Source organism: Girardinichthys multiradiatus, chromosome 5 (assembly GCF_021462225.1).
Source record: "Girardinichthys multiradiatus isolate DD_20200921_A chromosome 5, DD_fGirMul_XY1, whole genome shotgun sequence".
In the NCBI taxonomy this organism is placed as follows: domain Eukaryota; kingdom Metazoa; phylum Chordata; class Actinopteri; order Cyprinodontiformes; family Goodeidae; genus Girardinichthys; species Girardinichthys multiradiatus.
Window position 1 is genome coordinate 10,432,708 of NC_061798.1, and position 24,087 is coordinate 10,456,794.

At 38.1% G+C, this 24,087-nt stretch overlaps 1 protein-coding gene across 3 annotated transcripts in view; it reads left to right on the forward strand.

Moving 5' to 3' along the window:
• mast1a (microtubule associated serine/threonine kinase 1a) overlaps positions 1-24,087 on the forward strand; it is a 147,671-nt gene that overhangs the window by 117,872 nt on the left and 5,712 nt on the right. For all 3 annotated transcript variants that reach the window (XM_047365946.1, XM_047365947.1, XM_047365948.1), the window contains 12 exons: positions 2,163-2,301; positions 2,717-2,849; positions 13,568-13,733; positions 13,820-13,921; positions 16,207-16,329; positions 16,449-16,558; positions 18,262-18,425; positions 20,828-21,072; positions 21,204-21,461; positions 21,569-21,801; positions 22,269-22,391; positions 22,590-22,726. In XM_047365946.1, coding sequence (XP_047221902.1) covers positions 2,163-2,301; positions 2,717-2,849; positions 13,568-13,733; positions 13,820-13,921; positions 16,207-16,329; positions 16,449-16,558; positions 18,262-18,425; positions 20,828-21,072; positions 21,204-21,461; positions 21,569-21,801; positions 22,269-22,391; positions 22,590-22,726 — 1,933 coding nt within the window. The remainder of the gene's footprint in view (positions 1-2,162; positions 2,302-2,716; positions 2,850-13,567; positions 13,734-13,819; positions 13,922-16,206; positions 16,330-16,448; positions 16,559-18,261; positions 18,426-20,827; positions 21,073-21,203; positions 21,462-21,568; positions 21,802-22,268; positions 22,392-22,589; positions 22,727-24,087) is intronic.

Below are 24,087 nucleotides of genomic sequence, written 5' to 3' on the forward strand. Positions count from 1 at the left end.
CATTTTTATTATTCTGACATTGTTCAAATAATTTTGATAATCGTAACTGACCAAAAACAGTAATGAAGTTCATTTGGTTATTGTCACACTGTAAGAAATGAAACAGCTTATGTTTCTTATTGTAGTTATGGAAAAAACTATTTATCCTGTATACTATATAAATACGAAATCTGCTCTGAATACTATTTTATTCTTACTCTTGATAATACTGTATTCAACAGAAATAAGAAAAGTAACTAGATTCCACATCGTGAATAATAAGTGAGTAAAATAAAATTTCTTTCTAATCAGAGATTTTGGTGACAGCGTCAGGAATAAATGCAGTTTTGGAGATATCATTTTAAACGATTAGAGCTTTTGCAGCTGCCACCAGATAAAAGGCATTCTTACATTAACTCTGTGCACAATGAAGAATTTCCTTCCTGCATTTCTTTGTCTCATATTTATTATATTGTCATGCAGTCACATGTCTCCATTGAAACAGTCTACTTCCCTTTTATGCTGTCAGTGTATTTCGACGAAGGAAGCGTCAATTGTTGCAATCAGTGCCACTTTTAAGTGAGCATGCACAGAACCCACAGATAAAAGCTTTATTTATTTTTGCATTACCTTTACAGTGCTTGTTCTTCGTGAACATACCATTAGCTTGGATGTGTGAAAATTGCTTCATTGAGTGCCATGTCAATAGTTTGGAGCTTGTGAAAAAAGTCTTCCCTCACATCAAAATAGTTTTCACATTAAGCCAATGGGTTTACCGATTACTATTACTGATTATATGTTATCAAAAGATGCAGCATTATTCATTGTGATGTCCTGGTTCATGCAGGGCTGCAGCAACAGCAATGAACAGGAACAAGGGAGTAATTTTGGATGAAACATATTTGTGTCCTAAAATCCGCGTGATACATATATATGAGAGATAATGCTCCTAATATAGACACTCTACTGGTCTCTTTCTGCCCATAAGAAAGTTTTTCTGATTTTGACTCATAGTCATAGTTAGGCAGGAGGTTTTTGACTGTTTGGGCTAATTTTGAAACTGTGTTTATTTAAGGGTCTGTTTCCTGTTTAAAACATTTGTTGGTTTGTTTTAATTTATAACTTTATTAAAAGACAAAAGCAACAGCCTACAAGGACTTGTGAAAGATACCACATAGATTTAGTTAATAGCATTTTAATATAAACTAATGTGGTCTTGCATAGTTTAAAAATTGCACTGATTGAGGCTATAAATGAAATAAAAATACTGCCACAGTTAAAATATCTTACACAACAAATAATATATCATTTAATTTCCTACATTTTGAGGGCATTTCTAATTTTTTGGCATGACTGATAATCATTTATTAGCCAAGGAGCATGGTAATTATTATATAAAGCAGAGTGGAATGTTTTAAAAAGCATTTAACTTAGACTTTACTAGCAGTCTGAATCTCATATGTAGTACTAGTGGCTAAATTTATGTAAACATTGACTTGATTCTGATGTTCCATTTGTCACCAACCAAAGTGCACGCTGTAGCATGGCCATGTGCTTATGGAAATGTATACTGAGGCACTTAGGTATATTCATTTGTGATCAGATCACCCCAGCAGGTGTAAACAGTCATCTCAGAGGTGTCAGGGGGAGGTGTGAAGATATGACACATAGGAGACTAAAAGAATCATGGTATCAGGAAATATTAACCAAAATTATCATATATTATAAAGATGAGATGCATAAAGAAAAATGATGTTATTATGCATAATGGAATATTTCTCCCTAAATGCATATTACAAAAAAGTCATCCAAAACAGATCAATGATATATTTCTATTTCATCAGTGTGACTATGACACAGTGGGAAGAGTAATAGTCTTACAAACCAAGAGTTGCGGGTTTGTTTCCAACTTCCTCCTGTCACATGTTGTTGTGTCCCTGGGCAAGGTACTCAACTCCAAGCTGCCTACCAATTAGAGTATCAGTGTGTGAATGTGCACGTAAGTGAGTGCAACAGCGTCAATGTGGCTCTAGTGTAAAGCGCTTTGAGTGGTATGACTAGAAAACTGCTATATAAATTCAGTCCATTTCATTTACGGATTGAGGCGAAATTGTATGTTTTCTGTTATAGTTACAAATTGACAGACGTCACACTTGATTATTAAAGCTGTTTGTTTTTCTCAGGAGGTGACTGTGCCACTTTGTTGAAGAACATTGGAGCTCTGCCTGTGGAGCTCGCAAGAATGTATTTTGCTGAAACTGTTTTGGCCTTGGAATATCTGCACAATTATGGTATTGTTCACAGGGACCTGAAACCTGACAAGTGAGTTATCTGTGCTACAGTAATGAATTGAATTTGTGTTTGCATGCCCTCCATGTTTTACAGAATACCCTGCTTCACCACACCAGAATTAAACTGATAAGATAATTACGCGCTTTTGCTGAGCTTTATGACCTGCAAAGTGAATTAAATTCTTAAGCCTAGATTTAACAAGAGACCATAGTGACTTCTAAATATGATCAAATGTTCTTTAGCTCATAGTTTCAGAATTTTATAACCGACCAGTTGCTTATTATCTATCAAAAAGCAGTAGCTCAGAACCAAAAAGACAAGTACTGAACAGGGCAATACCAAAACATGTTAATTTATTAAAACAAAAACATTAAGGGCACAGCAGCAAGAAAGTTTATTTTCCCCTTTTCAACAGTGGTAATGCCTTTTCCCTCTTTCCATGCAGTCTACTGATCACCTCCATGGGGCACATTAAGCTAACAGACTTCGGTTTGTCAAAAATGGGTCTAATGAGCCTTACCACCAACCTGTATGAAGGACACATAGAGAAAGATGCTCGGGAATTCCTGGACAAACAGGTACAGTCAGACCAGGCAACAATGAAACATATTTACCTTTGTTTGAAAATTTTTTAAGAATCTTTTTTGAAAAGTCATACTGTTTGTTATCTTTTTTAACATGTATTTTATGTGAGTCTAAATCTAAATAACTGATGCACGTTTAAGAAACATCAACTATGAAGTACATATGTGTTCCTTACGATGCACACCTATTATAGTGTCTGTAAGATGAAGGGTGTAGATTTCACAGTCTGCTACAGTGTCAGAATGGGGTAAGATGCATTACTGTCTTGTTTTGTTTTATTTAATTTAATTTGATTTTTTTTGCATTCTTCAGCAGCTTTCACAGTGTTATCTTACTTGTTATGCACAATGGCATCTTAAAGCCATATTACCCATGTCTGAATGAAATGAAAATGATTTTTTAGAACATGAAGTCCTGTGAAGTCTTTGATGTATGTATGATGATGTGTATGGAGCTAAATTGGGACCATAAAGTTTGTTCAAACAAACAAAATTTGAACCTGAAAAATAAAAGTTTGTTCAAACAAAAACAATTTCAACCTGAAAAATAAAAGTTTGTTCAAAAGAAAAAAAATTTAATCTGAAAAATAAAAGTTTATTCAAAAGAAAAACATTTGAACCTGAAACATTATTTTGAACCTCTCCCCAAAAAATGTGAAAACTGGAAAAAAAGTTTTGCAACTGAAAAAAAAAAACGGATGTGAAACTGGAAAAAATAAGTTCAAAACTACTTTTCAGATTCAAGTTTTTTTTTTTGAACTTGCAGATTTTTTTTTTTCGGCTTCAAGCTTTTGGCCCTATTTTGGCGTGGGGGGCGGGGCCTCAGATCACGGGAATCATGACTGACAGCTCAACACAGCGGCTGAACAACATAGTCCCAGCTGTTGCACTCAGGGACCGTGGGAACTGCGATTATCTGTAATACATCATCGATATTCTATATATATGTAATTGCTTACGTGAATACACAACGCGCATATCAGAGGAGAAAATATGACAGATTTGCACAACCTTTTAAGTCCATGTTGGAGATTTCCCATGCTCTCAACATCTAGCAAAAGAACCACCAGACTAAGCGGCGGTATGAAACCAGATGCAAAACGAGTTGGTATTTTCACAGCCAGTGGCAAACTGGCATACGGGTCAACCGGGAAAATCTCCAGTGGACCGCTGGCTTAGTGGGATGGTGGTTCACTTCAGCACCGTTTTATATATATATATATATATATATATATATAAAAATCTCCGTTTGTGTCTGGCATCCAGCAGAGAGGTCCGCAGTGCATCTCTCTCTCTGCTATATTTATATATATATATATATATATATATATATATATATATATATATATATATATATATATATATATATATATGTATGTGTGTGTGCATGCACGCGTGTGTAGGGACAAGGGTTACTTTTTAAATGGGCCGGTGGTACACTTCAGCCCATGAACCACCGGCCCATAAGGGCGAGCACGATATCAAGTACGCAAGAGGCGACAGTTTCCGGGGCGCTGATATTTTGCTGGACTATTGTGCCCTAAACATTGCCATATCAACCTGTTAGGGATAACCTTTATTTATATGACTCAAAGCTGTTTTTCCCACTTATACCATAATGATGTAAATCATAAGTTCTAATGTATCCTTTTTTGTTAGAATAGGATAAGAATGCTCATCGACACACATTACAAAGATAAATGGCCCAAGGTTTGTCATGAATGACCTGTGGCTGGGGCACTGGGTTTGATGGTGGAGCAGGCTGTAACTGGTTTGATTAGAAAGCCACAGCACACTTAGATTAAGGATGGACACCAGCTACTACATAATCTAACAGATAGACACCACAATGGTGACACATAGTCTACTGATAATCACTGATGGAGGAAACATCCATTGCATTGGAGTGCCAGATATAAAACTACATGTGACCTTCTTTCGGGGCTCTTCCTCATCCTTTTATAAACTGCGAAGGTCTGAGCCTCAGCGCTGATCTCTGTAATCATTCCTCTGCCTTAATTTGGATTAAAGGAACTGAAAGTTAGAAACTGTTTGAGAGTCGTCCCTTTAAGAGTCAGTGTTAGATAGTCTGATCGCCTCTGGGAGCCAGGGACTGGAGAGACTCCCGAGAGGTCTGACCGCCAACAGGGTGCGGTAGCTCGGACAAACCTCTCCTCTGCTCCAATCAGGCAGATCAGCTTTGCTGCACACTGGCGAACAGCTGATCTGTAACACATAACATGCGCTGCAGCTGAGCTGACAATGAAGAGCGGAGATCAGAAAAAAAGCCCAGGCTTAATTATGCAGGGGTATTCGGAAAATACCGGCTCGTTTTGCATCTGGTTTCATTCCCGCCGCTTAGCGATTCGTTTGCTTTATGTTGAGAGCATGGGAAATCTCCAACACGAACTTAAAATGCTGTGCAAATCTGTCAAGATCATATTTTCTCCTCTGAGATGCGCGTCGTGTATTCACGTAAGCTGCTTCTATCGATGTTATCATTCAAAACCAATCACATATATATAGAATATTGATGATGTATTACAGATAATCCCACGGTCCCTGAATGCAACAGCTGGGAATATGTTGTTCAGCCGCTGTGTTGAGCTGTCAGTCATGATTCCTCACCCCCGTGATCTGAGGCCCCGCCCCCACGCCAAAACAGGGCCAAAAGTTTGAAGCCGGAAAAAAATCTGCAACTTCGGAAAAAAAACTTGAATCTGAAAAGTAGTTTTGAACTTATTTTTTCCAGTTTCACATCAGGTTTCTTTTTCAGTTGCAAAACTTTTTTTCCAGTTTTCACATTTTTTGGGGGGATGTTCAAAATTATTTTTCAGGTTCAAATGTTTTTCTTTTGAACAAACTTTTATTTTTCAGGTTCAAATTTTTTTTGTTTGAACAAACTTTATGGCCCCAATTTAGCTCCATAGAGCGGCTCCTATGCTGAATAGTGCATGTGTATTAGGATCAGGCATGTGGAATTAATGTTTTGTCCTGTTGCGTCAAGACAGGGTAGTGTTACTTTTGCTATAACATCTTCATCACTTACATTTGTTTTATATTTAAGGATTTTCTGACCACCTTTAAATTACATTTTAAAGCTCTAAGAGTGGTCCAAGGTGTCAACATAATCATTAGCTAGCTTAATCAAAACTAGGTCATACCATCAGCTTCACAATCAGTTTCAAGCATCTTCCATGCCAAAGAGAGTTAAGCATCTGTATATCATAGCTTGAGATTAATTGATGTTATAATTGGGCCATTGCTCTGATGTATGAGTAGCAATTGTGTTGTTTCAGGCAACATACGTTTTTCACATGTCCAAACAAATCCATGGCAAGTGGGCTTAACTGGTGATCAATAAGTTACTAAATAATTAGTGATAGCCTGACTGCCTTGGTCTGAACCTTTAATGCTCTATACACAGTCTATACACAGCCTACACACAAACTGGTCAAATTATTATTAGCTAGATTCATTAGCAAGAACGTTGAATTGCATGTAGTTTACACCACTTTGAGCATTCACCATGCTGTCATGAGTTAATCTTCATCAGTGCAGATTAAGCATCTGCATCGTGTCATTGGTTCAACATATGCGTGGTATTTGCGGAAATTTATTTGCATTACCAACAGTCAAGTTAAAAAACATTTTGCACATAGCATAACCTGAACGTAGAGGAGTGTGGTGGAAAACATTAGGAAATCTGGGGCCACAAGAACACTATTCATTAATAAGTACAAAATGGTGGTAGAATTAATATGTTATTTCCTTTGCTTACTTAGTATGTTATCGTAAAACAAACATCCAATCGAACAGTAAAAGTAGTAGTGTAGGAGTGAACTGATGGTAGTTAATGGGTCCTTGTCACAATTTAGCATCAAAGTACTTCAAGGCCCTTTATAAGTGAAATTAAGTTAAGTTTATTTATATAGCGCTTTTCAGCAACAAGGCACTCAAGGCGCTGTACATAAGGAAAAACATTACAATGATACAGAAAATCAAACAATTGAGGTAATCCAAAAAAAAAGAGAGAATAGAATGATGGATAAGAAAATGAAAGGAAAATTGGACTGAAAACGTAACTAATAATGTTTAGATAACACATTCAAAGGCCACTCTAAACAAATACGTTTTTAATCTTGATTTAAAGCAACTTAGGGTTTTGGTGCTTTTACAGTTTTCTGGGAGTTTATTCCAGGTTTGTGGAGCATAAGAACTAAAAGCTGCTTCTCCATGTTTGGTTCTGGTTCTGGGTATGCAGAGTAGATTTGAGCCAGAAGACCTGAGAGGTCTGGGTGGTTGATACACTGACAACAAGTCTGTAATATATTTTGTTGCTAAGCCATTCAGTGATTTATAGACTAACAGAAGTATTTTAAAGTCTATTCTCTGAGCTACAGGGAGCCAGTGTAGGGACTTTAGAACCGGGGTGATGTGCCCCACTTTCTTAGTTACACATTTACAAGCAGTTAATTTGTTTACTTTGAAAGGTTTTGCAGGACAAACCACACTTTAATAATCAACACAGTTTAAAGGAGTCTAAAATTGAGTTTTATTTGAGTAGATGCTTACATTGAGTACAAGTTGACTGTCAGTGTTCAAATGAAAGGTAATTGTTGTATCAATAAAACTGATGAATATAGTCACAAAAAATACATGCTTTGTTTCTTCTGCTGTACTCAATAGTAGTAATGTATGGTACTTTTAAAACATTGTTGTTGCTATTTTGTACCTTATTGTCTGTACCTTTAAAAAAAAAAAAAAACAGGTGTGTAACTTTTTAAACTTTCCTGTTAATATGACAACAACAAAGACAAAACAATGTTGACGGATCGATACCTGTCTGTGGCACACCACCGGGCAAACATCAACAAAAGTAAAGCTAAATACAAAACTTATAAAAAATAAACAGCTGCATATTACAGAAGCAGAATGCAATACATATTCCATTGTACACACTCACAAATTTACTTTCATGTTAACCTTACCTCACATTTCTTTGTAACAAAACAGTATATGAATGACTACTGCTCTGGGTGACCACGTTCTGTAGTATTTTTTCAGTGAACCCTGCAAACTGTACCATAGTGTCTCCATTTCTAAACACATCATTACATCTCACAACCACTGAATAAAAGACGAGAATCGCGCATCCTTTCAGTTCAAAAGTATCAACCTGCATGCTAGCAATGATGCAAAGGAAATTATATTAGACTGATAAGAAGTAATGTTGATTCATCCAAATACCAAAAATTGCTACCAATGGGTCTAATCCAAATTTCTTTAACAGACCTGAAAAAAAAGCTTTGAAGATGACACCCCAGTACTCACATAAAGCGTTGCAAGGCCAAAACATGTGACTAGTGTTGTGCTGGGGACTGTTTACACCAAGGACAACTATAATCTAATGTATCATATTCAGTATCTTCGCCAATGTAGCTTTTGATTAAATGACCACAATAACACTTTAAGCTGTATTAGACAATGGCATGCACAGAGGATAAACGAATACAGCTAATGCTAAGATCCCAAACCTTGTCCAGGATCGGTGTTCCCAAGTCCTCTTCCCAGGCCTCTCTGAGTTTAGACAGGGAGGAAGGACTTACATGCAATGAGTTATATATTCATGAAATTTGGCCTTTAGTAGCAGATTTTAGAACACAAGCAAGCTTACTCAGGACAAGGGAGCAGAAGAGATGGATAAGTTGGAAACTAAGACAAAACTACACACCTTGACGTGATCTCCCTTGGTCACACATGATCTTGATGATCATATCAAATAACATGAAAAACCCATTTTCAAAAGATCACTAAATTGCACTAACCCCTTGCTGTACCTACTGGGCTGATATGAAGAGAAAATGTAATGTTATAAGGGCACAAATTAGTGTTCGTTTAACCCCAAAATGTAATCTACACTGAGACCAAATGGAGATAGTTTCTAAGAAAAGGGTTCTTGATATGACCACCACCTACAATAGAACTAACTATCATAGCAACAGGTGAGGTAGGGATACAAGAGTGAAGCTCCATGATAGATCACAGTGGACCTCTGTTCTCCTTAAAAGTACAGAGCCAGATTGATACTTTTACAAAATTTAATGCCCAATAATAATATAAGAAATTTGGTAGGGCTAAGCCCCTGTCACCTTTAGCACTCTGAAGTTGAGATTTTCATGTCCTTGGACATTTTGTTTCAAATATAAGTAGATACCATCTCATCCAACTGCAATTTTGGCAGGATCACCATTTTAATAGTGTTAACTTGACCTGCAAGACAGACAGGGAAGGCCAACCACCACGCCAAATCTGACCGGATGTAATGAAAAGTAGTCTGACGTGTCATTATTAGAGCAAATAGATGCCAAATGTATTGAATGCAAAATCCTAATCCACTCAATAAAATATGGACATAAGCCCAATTTACTCAAGACGGAAAATAAGTAAGGACATTCAACGCAACTGAAAGATTGCATAGATGGCAGGTCCATAGAATAAACTAATGAAACACCACAATGAATGGCCTGGGGCATTTTTCTTTCAGAGAGACATACTGCAAACCGTGATGCGCCTGATCCAAGGTAGGAGTTGTGTCGAGGCCCAAATCCACCTGTAGAAACTTAGCCAAGAGACTGTGGGGCGAGGGGCTGCTTCAGATTGCTCCTTTACCCCCAATGTACAAATGTTACAGCAGCATTGTCTCCATTCTTGTCAGTGAGGACCATGACCCTTTCTTGCAAAGAGCAGAATTACTTTTGTAGCACCTCCAGGTGTGTAACTTTTGAAGAGAAATTATCCAGGCAACATTCATTTGGTTAGTCTTCTGATTGTATGAAGCATAGAAGCTCAGTACCCTGTACCACGTGTATGTGTATCAAGTTTACTGTGTTTATGTGCCAACGTCATGCAGATGTTACAAAAGACAACATATCCAGATGTTGCTCAGCAATATAAAACATTGTCTTTTCGCCTCCAGCTATTCATGCAGTCCTGCCAAGTCATCCTGCAAAAAACCAATAAGCTCTGAAAACATGCTACATCACAATACTTCCTGTGTAGTTGCAGTTACTGAATCATTAGTGCTCTCCATCTCCATCACAAATCAATTTTGCAATCAAAGTTATTATTTAGACTCTAAATTAAACTGTAATCAGTCATTCTGGCTTCCGCATGGATTCCACAGGCGTCTGTTAGTCTGCCAGTAATCATCTCATATTTGTGGCTGGCACAGACAACACATTTGCCTTTTAAGTTTTTAATGGAGTTCCTTATCGAGTCAGTATCAATGCCTGTTTTTGTGAGACAGTAGACACAAGTAAAAGCACTTACATTCTCAAATAAAAACATGCATTTAGTACTCTGCAACAGAATTGCACATTAATTCAATTCAATTCAGTTTATTTATATAGCGTCAATTCACAACACATGTCATCTCAAGGCACTTCACAAAGTCAGGTACATACATCCCAATTAATCCTAACCATTGAACAGTGCAGTCAGATTCAGTTATTTATTCAAAATTGGATAAAAAAAAATTCTATCTAAGGAAACCCAGCAGATTGCATCCAGTCAGTGACTTGTAGCAGTCATTCCTCCTGGATGAGCATGTAGAGACAGTGGACAGACTCTGGGGTTGACTTTGCAGCAATCCCTCATACTGAGCATGCATGTATCGACAGTGGGGAGGAAAAACTCCTTTTTAACAAGAAGAAACCTCCAGCAGAACCAGGCTCAGTGTGAGCGGCCATCTGCCATGACCGACTGGGGGTTTGAGAGAACAGAGCAGAGACACAAAGAGAACATATAGGCACTGATCCAGGAGTACTTTCTATGGGAAGGAAAAGTTAATGTTAATGGACTGAACCCTGTGATATTCCACAATTAACCCTGGAGTTTAAAGATGATTTATCATTTACATGAACAAACTGGAATCTGTCAGACAAATAAGATTTAAACCAGCCTAGCACTGTTCCCCTGATCCTTACAGCATATTCCAACCTTTCTAAGAGAATTTTGTGATTGACTGTATCAAATGCAGCACTGAGATCTAACAGGACAAGTACAGACACAAGTCCATTATCTGAGGCTAGGAGAATATCATTAGTGACTTTCAGCAGAGCTGTTTCAGTGCTATGATGAGCTCTGAAGCCTGACTGAAACTCTTCAAACAGATCACACATTTGATTAGCAAATATTTTCTCAAGAATTTTAGATAAGAATGGAAGATTGGATATAGGTCTGTAATTTTTCAAGTCATCTCGATCAAGCAAAGGTTTCTTAAGTAAAGGTTTAATTACAGCTACCTTAAAAGCCTGTGGCACATATCCATTTACTAAGGATAGGTTAATCATACCTAAAATGGGCTGGTAATCAGAGGGAACACTTCCTTAAATAATTTGGTTGGGATTGGGTCTAACATACAAGTTGAAGGTTTAGATGAAGCTAATATTTCTGATAACTCAGGAAGCTCCACAGGTTCAAAACAGTCCAAACACAAATCAGGTTCTGCAGTTATTTCCAATGTTGTCTCACTTGCTGAGGATGAAGTAATCATCTTCGGGAGTATGTCAAAGATTTTCTTTTTAATAGAATCAATTTTATTTAAGAAGAATCCCATAAAGTCATGACTGCTGAGAGCTAAGGGAATGGATGGCTCAACAGAGCTATGACTCTGTGTAAGTTTAGCAACTGTACTAAAGAGAAACCTAGGATTATTCTTGTTCTCTTCTATTAATGATGAGAAACAATCTGTTCTAGCTTAGTGAAGTGTCTTTTTATACAACAGTAAGCTATTTTTCCAGATTAAGTAGGAATCCTCTTGATGTGTAGAGCGCCATTTTCTCTCCAATTTTCTAACATTGTGCTTTAAAGTACGCAGCTCTGAATTAAACCAAGGAGCCTGCCTCCTATGAATAATTACCTTCTTTTTCAAGGGGGCTGCATTGTCTAATGCATCACGCAATGATGAAGAAACACTATGAACAAGAGAATCAATTTGTGAAGGGGCAGAAACAGAATTATTGCCCTCCACTTTGTTTTTCTGTGATTAATGAACAGTTTGCTCAGCATAAATATTAGAGTGATACCATAGACATGTAAACACACCACAAGTAATTTACTGAATATTTGAAGACACCATTTTAGTGTTTCTTCTCTTAAATCCAATAGAATGCCCGTATTTTCATAACATTTTCTGGTCCAACAAAATCCTCAACTTGTTCTGGGAGGCAAGCCTTTCTCAGTCAGACACTTTATAGAAAAAGAAAACTTTATTGAAAAATAAAGTTTTTAGTTTTACCCTAGATGTAACAGGACCCACACCTTCCAAAAAACTTAATCATTGTCTTGTCAGTGCACAGAATATGGATGGAGGTCTTGGGGATCTTCGTGATATTTCTAGCCAATTGAAATGAGCCTTTTTAAGGTCAGCATGGTTTTTGGCCTTGGGACTCTCCCACAGAGGCCATTTTGTCCAGGTTCTTTCTAATTGTTAAACACTGACTTTACTGAGGCAAGTGCAGAGCTTTAGAAGTTGTTCTGGGTTATTTCTGTGACCTCTTGGATGACTTCTTAATGCTTTCTTGAAGTAAGTTCGGTAGGCCGGCCACTTTCTTTGAAAGGTTCAGCACTGTTCCAGCCAGATTTTCTTCATTAGGGATAACGGCTCTCAGTGTGGTGCATTGGAGTTCCAAACCCTTGGAAATGGACCAATGGGTTTGTAAACCTTTCCAGAATGATCAATGTAAATAAATTTGTTTTTCATCTCTTGTTAAATTTCTTCAGTTTGGGACATGATGTGTTGCTTTTTAGATATTTTAGCCTACTTCAAGTAGTCAGACAGGTTCTGTTTAAGAGATTTTTTGATTCTACAAGTCAGGTCATAATCAGGCTTGGGTTTGGCTAGTAAAACCCAAAAATATGGTTTCCCCATGGTAATTACAGTTGAAATCATGATTAAATAAAAGCCATGATTTCCCATAGGGCTGAGTTTTTTCTCTTAATAAAAGAATTCATAAGTTGAATATTGCCTATTGTGTTTACTCAGCTAATCGTTGTCTGATATTAATATTTGTTTAATGGTCTGAAACATTTAATTGTGGCTGAAAAGCAAAACAAAAATCAGTTAGGTGGCAAATAATTGTTTCACAACACTATAGATCCTAATTTTAAAATCACCACTGAATCCAGAAAACCCTCCTACACAAATGTTTATTGAACAAATGACTCGGTTCATATCTCAGACTGAGTCAGGTGAAATTTGACCCAATAAAAATATTTGCTTATTTACTGATGTGTCAACTTCTCAGACACTTTTTCCGTGAAATAAAAAATGACGAGTCATCTCATGATAAGAATAAATAGAATATATCCTAGCTTGTATTTAAGCCTTTATTTGGGAAGTCCTCTTTTTAGTACCTCGTCAGTAATTATCTGTGTCATTGTATTAAATTATAACCTGGAAGCTGTTAATTGATTCCTCACTGGTATTTTCGATGCTCCTCTAACAACAAAAAGCTCAGTGTTTCCTCACTGGCAGAGATTTCAACAGCTTTAAACAAATAGCTTTCACAGGAGCTTGCTTGAAGTTTGGATGAACCAACCTGGATTTCAGAGCTTTTCATGACATGCACAACAACAGCTTGAATTATTTTAATGTTCTGCTCATCTTTCTCTTCTCTCCTCCACAATCTCTCCATCACTCCTCACAGGTCTGTGGGACCCCTGAGTACATCGCTCCTGAGGTGATTCTCCGTCAAGGCTATGGAAAACCCATTGATTGGTGGGCCATGGGCATCATCCTCTATGAGTTCCTGGTGGGCTGTGTGCCTTTCTTTGGAGACACTCCTGAGGAGCTCTTTGGACAGGTCATCACAGGTAAGAAAACTGATTTCATTTGGACGTCTAGTGACTTATCATCTTAACATTTGTAACCTGTGCTCTCTGATTGGTGTCTGTTGTAGATGACATCGTTTGGCCAGATGGTGATGATGCTTTGCCTGCAGATGCCCAGGCCCTGATCTCTGCTCTGTTACAGACCAACCCTCTTGTAAGGCTGGGCACAGGTACCGCTTCATGCATTTTTTATAAACCGAGGTCGACATCTCTGGATTTAGAGCCAGATTACAAATTTACATGTAAAATAAAATAAATGTGGAGGTTTTTTTGTATTTTCCAATTTTAGCTGTTTATGTTTATGGCTGTATTTTTCATGCCATAAATTCTTATTGTGTATTAAATAAAATTATAATCATTAAACATTTTTGACTTTTTTTCCTTTTAGATTACATAAAACCAAAAGAAGGGCACATCTTTTAAGTCTGAACAAATCTAATTTAAACCTCGCAGATGAAAAGGTTTTTTGTGTGTTTTAGTGAAGCAGCCACAGCCACCATTGTATTAATCTTTGTTGAAAAAATATTTTTAGATGAGTTCTTTTATACATTGGAACTGTATACATAAATTCGGGTTAATGTTACATACTGCATGGACACTGTCTTGAAAAGTCTGGAAATTCACTTAAACATTTCCAAAGTCTAGATGGGCTTGACAACAAGAAAACCTAGTTAACCATCTGTTTAAGTATCCAGACGTTATTCTGTATTTTTACTTTACTTGAACTTTCAAAGAAAATAAATTACAATAAAAATATATAAATAAAAAGAGAAGAAAATAAAAAGTCACAAGTGTAGGAAATGTAACCATTCAACATGTGCAAAATAAACTCTATACAGACATTCAAGAAGGGGCAGAAGGAAGCAAAAGCTTATGTGATTTCTACCCCTTATACATATCAATCACTTTACAATGCTGAACCTAAGCAAAATGTATTCTGACAGAAGAGAATTTCTGAAAATTAAGGCTGTGCTTTATTCCTTTATATGTAGACAATGTCCTTTATCTTTTATTTACCACATCACAGATCATGTTTTTCTTTGCATACTCATTCAAAGTAAAAAAAAATGGGTCAACTCACAGCTCTCTGGCCTATATGCCCTGTTTGATCAAACTGGACCTGATCTGAATTTGCCAAGATTCCATAAAGTGAAATAGCCCTTTAGCACACTGAGAATCAGAAGCCATGTTTGGCGTTGGATTTGCTGAATTATGACATGTACAGTTAATAAAACCTAATTAGATAACTCTGCTGTTCTCACTAAAGCTGCTGGAAAATTGTAGGAATTTGTGCTTAATAAAGTATTCAATTCTAAAATAAACCCTATCTAGCAACCCTGATTACAAATAGACTAATATTAAACTAGATTACAAGATTACAAGCAACACACTACTATGACTGAGTATACTTTCATCATATTAAAACCAGATTAAAGGAACAGTAACGGCAACAAAACACAACAGATGTTAAATTTGTAGATCAGAGTTTTCAGGGAAGGAGGAAACAATGTGACTGGAAACCATAGATAGGAGTTTAAATAAAAAATAATAGCCTTTACGTCATACATATTCTACCGATTTTATGATTTCTATAACAAAATTTATTTTAAAATCTGATTCTAACTGATTTGTTTCATACTCTCTGTCTCTTGTTATGCCCCAAAAATTTCAAATGTAACATTATAAAGAAACAGAGTTCTCAACCATCGTTCCTCTGGTTCATCTTGGATTCTTATCTCGCCCTTATAATAGCAATACTCACACCTGTCTTTGAGTTGCAGTCGTCAGACCTAAACACAGCTTGTATTGGATACATGTTGACCTACACTGTAAATCTCACACTGTTGCTGCAACAAGGATACCTACTAATCTAAGACCCTTTTTAATTGGTCCCAAAAAAGTTGATTGAAACTTGAAAACACTGTCGTTGTAAAATTATCTCAACAAAAGACTTGTTCATTTGACTGATGCGTCCTAAAATAATCTATGTGCAGAGTTGCTGCTCATCAACTGCATGGGCTTACTATTAGTTCTACCTGAGAGCCCTGTAATTCCCAGTCCCTGTTGAACCATCTCAAGATCCATAACATGGAAATTTTAGTCCCAATGTCAGGAAACTCCTCAGATCTTAATCCATGTGAGAACCTGTGGAAGTCTCAGAAAGATGAATAAAAAGAAGAGATCATTATGAACTTTAACAAATCAAATGAAAGCATGATTAAGTCCTCATCAGTAAGGATTTAACCCAGAAGCATGCTAAACAAATTATAGAAAGTCTGCAAAAGGGTAATCACTGTAAATTAAGACTTCACATAAATGTGCTGTATTACTGAAGAAAATCTATTTTACGTTTTAAAATCTTCAGTATACATGTAAATTATAGTATAGGTAAACCAAAAATAAAAAAATATAAACCCTTCAGGCCAGATTATGTTGTTTCTGTTTCTGCCACCAGGTGGAGCGTTTGAGGTCAAGCAGCACTCCTTCTTTTCTACACTGGACTGGAACAGTTTGTTGAGACAGAAAGCAGAGTTTGTCCCCCACCTGGAGTCTGAGGAAGATACCAGCTACTTTGATAGTATGTGTATCTGGTGTGTCTGGGTGCATGTGCATTAATGGGAGATTTGTCTTATTTTTTGACACCATTTAATATTTTGAAGTCACAGCTCCCCTCTCTCCAATTCTCCTGTCTGCCAGCCCGCTCAGATCGTTACCGCCACATCAACACATACGATGAGGATGACACCAATGATGATGAGCCTGTGGAGATCAGACAGTTCTCCTCTTGCTCTCCTCGCTTCAGTAAGGTATAACCCTTCCTGATTCTTATCAGTTGTTGTTTTTCTATCTACTCTTTCTTTTTTCCCCTCACTATGTCAACCTATCATACTTTCTTTGCACTTGAGACTACATGATGGGTTGATGAGGACAGGGAAAAGGCTGATAGAAAAATACAGGTCAATCTGCACCAAGAGGCTCCAGAAGGTTGAGCTTGGTTTCATACCTGGTGTTTATGAAAACGTCCACAAACATTGTGGACCTTTTCAGTTCCTAAAGTATTCATGCCCCTTGAACCTTTTCACATTTTGTCATGTTACAACCACAAACTGCAGTGTATTTTGAGGTTTTATTTGATAGATAAACACTAAGTAGTACATAATTGTAAAATAAGAGGAAGATGAAACAAGGTTCACCAAATTAATTTACTAATAAAAAGCTGAAAAGTGTGGCATGCATAAAATACAATCTTGTGCAATAATTGTCTTCAGAAGCCATCCAATTAGTAAATAGGCTTCTATAGTGTTCTGTATATCCCCTGTAGTCTTCTGTAGTGTGAAAAGAGGACAGGAGGCATACTGAATGCAAAAGCAAGATGTATTTAATAACTAACAAAAAGTCCAAACTTAAAAATCAAAGGCACAAAAAGAAAAGCCCAAAAGAATCAGGAACCATAAGTCAAACAGCAAAAAGGTGCCAAAATCAGAATCCAGCAAGAAATGAGAGGACACTAGATGGTTAAATAGTGAGGAGGCTGATCACTGGAAGCGTCACAGGTGAGTTAATTAGTTAAATGAATGTTAGCTTTGAGGAAAGTGATCCCTTGATCCCTGTTTATTTATTTACTATTCACTTTCCCTCAGAGTACAAACCAGAACACTGCCCAAAAGTGAGAATGAATTGCAACCAAAGAGTGTCATAAACAACCGAAAACAAACCAAAAAATGATCGTCCATCTAAACTCGGTAGGTTTGCCATTCCCTAATGTTCTCTATCAAACCTCTGACTCCTTAACAGAACAGCTGGATTCATTCAGAGATTAAATTACACACGTGGACTCTGTTTACTGATTAGGTGTCTTCTGAAGGAAATTGGTTGCACTGTATTTTATTTAGGGGTATCAAAATAAAGAAGGCTGAATACAAATGCACACCAACTTTTTCATACTTTTATTTGAAAAAAAACCCTGAAAAGTCATATATCATTTTCCCTTTGTCTTTACAATTATACACAACTTTGTGATGGTCCATCACACAGAATCCATATAATGTACATGGAAGTTTGTGGTTGAAACATGAATACAATGAATGCATTTACAAAGTAGTGACGGTTAACATTGTGGTTTTTCCTTCTGAGAAGACAGCTGGGTCTTCAGCCAATACTTGTTTCCATGGTGCACTCCTGCAGCTCGCCTCATTGTCCTCCCCCACAAAGTGTTACTCTGCACATAAGAAGAGCCTTACAAGCAATGGCAAACAACAAATATGGGCAAGATTAAACCCCAAGTGAAAATTGGTACACTAATTATTCACCACAATTACATAGTGTTATCAACTTAACAACATGGTGTCCAAAAAACCAGAATTGCTGATAGATGTATTCCAAATAAACCTCTAATTACTAATCTTGGCCTAACAGATGACATGGGCAGTGAAACTCTAGACAGAAATTTGGGTATCTTGCTTTGTGCTGCTTGTAGCTATCTGTTCATGAGGTATTTGTCTTCCTGCAGGTTTACAGCAGCATGGAGCATCTTTCCCAGCTGGAACAGAAAGCAACAACCTCTGTGTCCCGTCGGGAGCACAGGAGCCCACGGGAGGACAAGGTGACAAAAAGAGAGAGCCTGGGAAGCTTCGGCATGAGGGAAAAGAGCTGGAGGACTGGATCCCCTGAGATGTGAGTTGCCGTCAGCTTTCCATGAGGGGCTCTAAAGGTTTTTTTCTAAATGTATCTTAATGCTTAAATAAAACACGTAGATATTTACTAGGCACACATTACTGAACTGTCTTTCTCTCTCTGCATCACTGGAAAAATGCAAATAGTCAAACCATGTGTGAGTGAGAGAGCATTTGGTATTACGGAGCTCTGCAATGAAACAAGATTTCACTGTTGTTACAACACAAAGTTAAAATCATTACAGAGTCCATATTTTTTTGCTGTAATTAGCATCGTATTTTAGAGATTAGCACAATTAGAGCTGTTGGCATTACTATCTGCAGACATGAGTCTTCCCCGTAGAGTTAGTAGACCTGACCGACGCTTCCCAAAAGACTGACAACAATTTCCATTCTAGCAAGTCACAAGATGGACTGATTTGCTTCACCTTGTTCACCCTAAACAAGAGCAAGTCCAAAGTTTGGTTAAAATAAGTTCATTCTTGTTCATAGTTCACGACCTAAACATTCATTCTGAACTAGGTTCATAGCTTCTGCATGAACTAGTTCTGCTTCATTGTGTGAGAGTTTGTGACTATTTATTATAAATATTTCTCAAAAATTATAATTAAAAATCATAATTTAGAAGTAACAAATTCTAACCAAAAATCTTGTCATACGAATAGAAATAAGAGATACACTCTGGTGTTGTGATTGCTGGACTCACAGCACCTAATAATTACAATTAGTTAATTGTTATTAATAATTAATAATTATTAACCAAAACCACGCTAAATACCACTGTGTTATCAGCCGTTTTACCGAATGGTGAGGAACACTAACCTTAGTTGACAGACAATTCACTCTTGCACAAAATAAGCACAAACACTGTCTCTTTATCTATGTGAACATTTATTAAACCAATAGTCCACTATTACAATTCACTATTCTGGTCCAACAACCTTCACCTTATTAACCATACACTATTCTACGAAAGAGGGTTAATGAATAACCAAAAATGAAAATGTGTACTGACTGTAGATGGAGATCAAACCCGCAGTTATTGTACAAAATGGGAATAAAATAACAATTTGGATTGACTCAGAAAGTGGATCGGAATGAATAAATAGTGAAGCATTCTTTGGTCCGTTGATGTGTCTCGATAGTGGCTGTCAGCTGTTATACGGTAGAGCCAGGCCAGCTCAGACGCGATAAAGCACCTATCAGCCGGCCCTTTAGCCACTAACGGCTGATAGTGGGCTAATCTCTAAACAAAGGTTCATCAAACTCTGAGGTGGGAACCCAGTGGAAAAACACAAACGCCATAAACGGTGGAACAATGGAGATGAACACGAGCCTCAGTTCACAGCTTCAGTCTACTTTCAAGTCCACTTTAACTCCAACTGAGTCAGCACTTAGTTGATCGAAAACACGGTGGACACACGGACTTCCAAACTTTGCTGCACAACCACGGTTCAGAGTCCAACAGTATTCAAATAGCAGTCAAAACAGTTCAGCATAAACTTCAATCAATATTGTATGTAACAAGTTAATACCTTGGATTAACTAATGGTGATCCAAGATCACCTTAACTCACCCTGCCTCACCCTGCCCAGACTACAGACCAAAAATGGAAAACAAAATGAGTTTACTTGGTTGGGAATCCTCTGGGAAAAGGGGTGCAGTGGCAAGTGTCACACATCCGCAAACACTCTACAGTCACCTTCTCTTGTTTCTTCCAAAATGGCGAAAATATGATGTCCCGCAGTCGACTAAAACAAACAAGGAGGAAATCTGTCTCCTTGGGGAACCCTCTGTGGGTTCTCACCTTCGCTGGGGTATCGGCTGATGATCTTCGATTGGGATATGGATCTTCTGATCTTCTTATATCAGACAGATTTTCATCTTTTCAAGCTCTTCTGGGAATGGCCAGTGTGGAGGAAAAGTACACCCGCCCGCAAGCTTCTATTACTCCAGAGATCGCCTCCGAGCGTAGTATTGGCACACTACAGCTTCAGTGGGTTTTCATAAACTATGGTGACGTCCGAGCTGTGATGCCTGTTAAACTGCGTAGTAACAGTAATTTACCTGAACAAAATGGCGGTGACCCAACAATTGGAATGAGTTAATTTTGTCTGAAAGAATGTTTAAACCAGCCTTCACTGACTGGAAAATAAAAATGTTTAGCTTCCAGTTGGCCGATAACAGATCAGGGCAGTTAAAGCTTAACTTCTGGTCCCTGATGCATCTCTACTATTTACAGCAATTTATTTATGAGCATTGTTTTTATTTGGTATATTTATTTGTAAATGTATATTTATTGGGCTCACGTCTACTATCTAATGCATGTTAGCAAATGTTCTCATGATGAAACAAACAGATCTGTAGTAACATGATATGCCACCACCCCTTTTGGTTGTGCAGGAAGCGCCTTTCTTGTTCTGAGTCTCTGTACATGGAAGGAGATGCAAGTCCTCCTCTTGGTGCCAGGCGACGCTTCTCAGCTTTGATGGACACTCATCGTTTCGCCTCACCTTCTGAAGGGGAGCCAGATTCCCTGACCCGCCAGAACCTCATGAAGTTCCGAGGAACCTCGCTGGATGGGACGACTGTCCCTTCGCCAAGCCTCCTGGAGCACAGGCCCTTAGTGAGGGAGATCAATGGAGCAGGTTTGTTGGCAAAGCTTAGAAAGCACAAAGTCTGTAATCCCTGATTTGATGTGGAGAATGAACCAGTGGGACCATTTCTAATGTTAGCTGAAATTACCCTGTAGTGTTCATACAGTTCGGACTTCTTGCAGACAAATCATCCAGACTTGGAGAGAACACCAGCGTAAGCTCAACCATCGTGACATTATCCCCCGGTCCTGCCGCACCCAGTCGAGATGTGATCACTCCTCTGTATGACCCTCTGGGGCCCAGAGCCACCAATGACCTAGTCCTCCGGCGGGCACGCCACCATCACTTATCTGGTGATGGAGAAAAACGGAACTCCAGACAAGGAAACAAGGTCATCAAGTCAGCGTCTGCCACAGCTCTGTCTGTCATCATCCCATCAGGTGAGAGGCTGAAGGTCCTAAAAACACTGCTACTCTTTGAAATATACTGATCTATGCCACTGAGCCGAAGGTTATTTTCTCTGACCTTACCTTCTCCTTGCATCCAGTGGAGCAACACGGTGGCTTCTCTCCACTGGCTAGCCCCATGTCGCCCCACTCTTTCTCCTCCAACCCCTCGTCGCGCGACTCCTCACCCAGCAGAGACTTCTTTCCTGCAGTCAGTGTTCTCCGCGCCCCTATCACAATTCATCGCTCTGGAAAGAAGTACGGCTTTACCCTAAGGGCTATCAGGGTCTACATCGGAGACAGTGACATCTACAGTGTCCATCACATGGTTTGGGTAAGACAAATGTGAAAACGTGTGAGTCATAGCTTTGTGGGTTTTTTCTTTGTTGTCATTTACTATTCTGGAGCTGAACATTTATTTTCCTAAACTATTTTAAGATATTTGTCTTTGACAAATGTGCAAATTGAAGTTGATGGTCTGGTCCAATAAAGATTAATAACTGAAACAAATAAAACAAAAGTTAAGCAGAGAACAAAACTAGTCTATCTTTTGAAGCACATCTTCAATCAATACGAGGCACATTTGGTGGCACCCCTGGTAAAGTTGTGTAGCCAGGTGTTCCAATAAATGTGGCCCGTATTAAGGCAACATGAGATGCACGTAAACATGAACTATCTGGCTCAATGTAAATGTTGGTAAAACTTGATGGTGCTTTAAAGTATTGTTTTTGGACTGTGAATCTTTCCTGGAGGTATTTTTTTCCCTTTTTGCAAACTTGTACATTTTTTGTGTATCGTCAGCATGTGGAGGACGGAGGCCCCGCTCAGGAAGCTGGTCTGTGCGCAGGTGACCTAATAACGCATGTCAATGGTGAGCCTGTCCACGGTTTGGTCCACACTGAAGTGGTTGAACTCATCCTCAAGGTTGGCATCTGCACCTACATTTCATCTTAGTTATATGTTATTTGTGCTAAACATTTTTATTTCATATCAGCAATATTTTATTGCCGCTAAAACTTGAACAGCTTGTCTGTGACTTTTAAGCATGACTGTTTTCGAACATGTCAACATTCAATCATTGTAAACATTCACTGCTGAACTCACTTAATTTGCTCTGTGCAGAGTGGGAACAAGGTGACAGTGACAACCACGCCTTTTGAGAACACCTCCATTAAAGTTGGCCCCGCCCGTAAAGCCAGCTACAAGTGCAAGATGGCTCGACGAAACAAAAGGACAGCTGGGAGAGAAAGCCAGGACAGGTAGGAGCTGAAGTTGTCATGATACTAAAGCTTCAAACTCAACACCGATATAAGTCGCTAATTCCTTTACTGCTGAACAGAAAAGTAATGTAGGGAGGGGGAGCAGCTTCACCATGTTGTGTCCAATAGAGCCATCTGCTGCCGGACATTTCCCTGCATCACTTAGTGTCCTCTGTAGATGGAACAGTCACACGGTTTCTTCATCTTGTGGGGGGAGCTCAGTCTGATGTAACACAGAAATCGAACTATCAGTAAATTGCTCATATTTAAACAGCTAATCTTAGCTGATGCCATCCGTTGTGTTTGCTCCTTCATTGTTGCAGAAACACTTTTCTGACCTTTTTAAATCTGTCTCAAGCATCAAAGTGTTGGTCTTTAAGATGCTTAACAGGTTTCTTTCTGCTACTCTGCTTTGTAGCACAGCTAGTATCAAGGCTTATTGGTAACCCATGGCTTTTCTGGTTGGTCTACCTTGTGGGCGAAATATCTCCCAACAGCACTTTTCAGATGGTCTCAAAGGCTCTTCTCCGGAAGTTCTTGCCAAGTTAACAGAGTTTTAAAAATTCTAGCAGTTTTGATCCTTAGCCACAAATGTTCAGGTGTGACTGCAGGTAGAGGAGGGGCTGTGGTGCTGCTGTGTGAGGTTATGTGACAACTTGAGGAGATCAGAAATAGTTTGTTTTTAAATAAGTATCTTAAATGACTTATTTTTTGTGTCAGTTATCTTGACAATCCTAGTAGGAGCTTATATTTTAGCAATGCTGGACAGACATTCAACCAAAGCCTCTTTGCTAAACTTTGATTTCTTTTAAATATTTTGGTATTTGGATGTATGCTTAGTTAAAGCTATTAGCATTTGGTAGGATCTTCATATAATCTCATCTCATTTGACTTAATAAAACAAACTGTAACACAGTTCTGTTTCATTTATTCATTTTATTCAACACAGTCAGACATTACTTGCATCCTTTGAGAGAATGAAGGAAGTAATACTTTAAACTTAGTATCCTGTAAAATATCGTAAGGATGAGCAACCCCACCAGAAATGTCCTCAATCTTTCTTTATCACAATGCGGAAGAATATTCTTCCATTGTCTTGGTTCACATGTACTTCTGAGATGACTCACTTTTGTCTCATTTGTGCATCTCAATCAGATGAAGGTGAGGAAGACTCTCACATTTCAAAGATTCTGTTGTGGATGTTTATGCTTGCTTGGAGCATTTGTATCATTTAGCCTTTCCTAACTTTTAGATCATAGATCTTTGCCTTGTTGTTTTCAGGTTAAAATTCCTGTTAGTTCTGATTTGATCAATCAAAGCAAAGTGTTTTAGTGTCAAGTCTCATATTTAGGATATATATT